Below are 2,624 nucleotides of genomic sequence, written 5' to 3'. Positions count from 1 at the left end.
TGCAGGGTTTGTAAGGCGTGCTCCCATGGTGGCCCTCCCATCTATCCTCCTGGAGACGCTGCACAACTCGCTCTCTCTGAAGCAGGTCGACGAGTTCCTCAACACGGTGTGTGCGAGCAGCAGCGAGGCGCACGCCAAGACCATGAGAGGTAGGCCCTCACAATCACAATACATAACACCAAGACCATGAGAGGTAGGCCCGCACAATCACAATACATAACACCAAGACCATGAGAGGTAGGCCCGCACAATCACAATACATAACGCCAAGACCATGAGAGGTAGGCCCGCACAATCACAATACTTAAAGAGACCTTTTGGGTGTTCCCCTTTCCTGTAGTGTGTTCAATAGGTTTTAGTGCATGTAAATGGTCATCAAACAATTTTCAAATCCAGAAAACTCCAAATGATTTATAGGTAAAGGTGTGTTTTAGATCTAGTTGCTTGTCAATGGGGTGAAATTCCCTTTGCACATGCCTCAGTGGTGTAGCTCTCATAGGTTCACCTTTTTATCCGGTTTGAAGTCACATTTTACAATACACTTAAGATAAGATAAGATGGTACTTTATTGATCCCAGTTTGGGAAATTGTTTTAAATAAAAAAATAAACAAGAATAGAAAGAAAAGAAAATTGAAAATATACATGTAGATATTATATATACTTAATAGATATTGGTCATTGTTACCACAAACATTAACATACATAAATAAAGGATTTAAGGATCTTAACAAAGAAATAACCTGAGCAATAGTAGCGGTTAGCTCTCAGGCTCTTCTTGTATCCGCCAAACTGCTTCAAACTGCTCCAAACTGCTTCAAACTGCTTCAAACTGCTTCAAACTGCTTCAAAGAAACACTGATGTCAAAGTCAAAGTCAACTTTATTGTCAATCTCAAAATACTGTTTCCCACAGTCCCGAGGTATAAAAAAACACACATTAAAATGCAAGAACACTCAATAATTACAAAAAAATCACAAAATAACCGTTTACTTTATTTAGTTTAAAAAAAAAAGGGGACATCTGTGAATAGTTCGGCACTCATAATACAAAATAAAGTCCAGACCCAAGGTAAAAAACCCAAAACACAGAAAGGATTGATAAACAGCATCATACGTTTCTTTGGCTCTTATGTTTGAGTCCGTGATTGGAAAGCATTTTTCACACATTATTAAATATAATGACTATTTGAGTTTAAATAACATAAATAATTAATATCTGTCCACGACACTCAGCTGTCTGTTTGCAAACCTTGTTTCAATTCAAAACATGCCAATCTGGAGTTCAGCCAATGTGCACAACTCAGAAAACGTTATAACGCTGTGGTTCTGATAAATAAAATGAATTTTCAGCTGACATTTCCAAACTGACCTGAATGTTTCCTTCTCGTCTCAGCGCTCTCCTGCCTGTTTGACTCTCAGAGCCAGACGTCTCTCTACAGCCCTCAGCCAGCGCTCTCCTCCTCTGGGTCGGAGACGTCTCTGCGCCCGCCGAGCCAGCCGCTGTGGCGTGAGTGCTTCATCTTTTAATGGCGTTATGCAACACGTAGAGCCACCTTCATCTCCTCTGGTTGGAGCGTTAGGAAACATACGAGCCAAATCTCACTGATGCTACGATGAAAGTTAAATACTGTAGTGTCTGTTGGAAGTATTTGGATATATACTGTACAAGTGTTATGGGGTTTGTCAATTGTATTTTAAATTCACTATTTCAATCCCTACAAACATTTTGGCACCGAAAAACAGCTGCTACAGTAGATCAATTACAATAAGGAGAAAGAAAATAGGTCTTTAAATAGGCGAACCAATCAGCACTGTGAGAGGGATTTGTTGTAAAATACTACATGTTCACATTATTTGGAAGAACACTGGTTGTTATGGCTGGTAACATCTAAAGGTACCTTTTTAATAAACACTTTATATTGTAGAAATTAAAGTTGTGTTCTTATTTATGAAACCCAAAAAGGACTGTCTGCATGAAGTTCTCCATAGCAACAAAGATGAAGCAGCGAAGGGGGTGACGTTGGTGCTTTTCTGTTTTTGTTCCTGATCCCTCCTCCCGTCTTTGTTCACTTCCTGTCCGTCCACATGACGCACACTCAGGAAGAAACACACCCAGACCCTCTGAGTGGAGTGAGGACAAGAAGAGAGACAAATACCACCATCAGAGAAGCTAACTAATGCTAACTGATGCTAACTGATGCTAACTGATGCTCATTTTCAACAAGATAAATCTGAAAAACAGTGATTTAGGTATTGAATACAAAGTACGATTGGGCTTATCAGTGATTGCGCACTGTTATTGTTTCATTAGTATTTCATTTTCTTAGAATACATGTTACCAGATGTGCTCATCTAGCTTGTTTTGTCTGATCCAACAGAGCAAAAACAACCACAGTGTTTAAATGAATATTAAAGGTGGGGTAGGTAATTCACTTCAGAAACACTTTGTTATATTCCATGGAATGCTCTTAACGTCCCGATAGCAATGAATGTATTAAATGGTTTGACAATAAATCCATAAAAAAATGTAATCTGTGGAAGCCGTAGTACTGTAAAAAGCACGACCAATCATCTGAGCCGGCCCGGCTAAAATAACTGGATGGCCTACCTGCCTGTCAGCCTTC

General features: G+C 39.5%; 1 protein-coding gene across 1 annotated transcript; it reads left to right on the top strand.

Annotated features, from left to right (window-relative positions):
- The first annotated feature begins 6 nt into the window (after window positions 1-6).
- LOC104966126 (inositol hexakisphosphate and diphosphoinositol-pentakisphosphate kinase 1-like) lies at window positions 7-1,863 on the top strand. The gene is made up of 2 exons (XM_010795277.1): window positions 7-149; window positions 1,394-1,863. The coding sequence occupies exons 1-2, from the start codon at window positions 26-28 to the stop codon at window positions 1,525-1,527; spliced, it is 258 nt and encodes an 85-aa protein (XP_010793579.1). The 5' UTR covers window positions 7-25; the 3' UTR covers window positions 1,528-1,863.
- The last annotated feature ends 761 nt before the right edge of the window (window positions 1,864-2,624 follow it).

The sequence above is a fragment of the Notothenia coriiceps genome, unplaced genomic scaffold, assembly GCF_000735185.1.
Source record: "Notothenia coriiceps isolate Sejong01 unplaced genomic scaffold, NC01 NC01_scaffold00037246, whole genome shotgun sequence".
In the NCBI taxonomy this organism is placed as follows: domain Eukaryota; kingdom Metazoa; phylum Chordata; class Actinopteri; order Perciformes; family Nototheniidae; genus Notothenia; species Notothenia coriiceps.
Note: the sequence above shows the minus strand (reverse complement) of the source record. Positions and strands in the feature narration are given on the sequence as shown.

What these genes read in the sequence shown, in the direction of transcription:
- LOC104966126 (XM_010795277.1), top strand. Translation starts at nt 26, where the DNA reads ATGGTGGCCCTCCCATCTATCCTCCTGGAGACGCTGCACAACTCGCTC. An exon ending in GCACGCCAAGACCATGAGAG is followed by an intron (nt 150 to 1,393) that starts GTAGGCCCTCAC and finishes TTCTCGTCTCAG; the next exon opens with CGCTCTCCTGCCTGTTTGAC.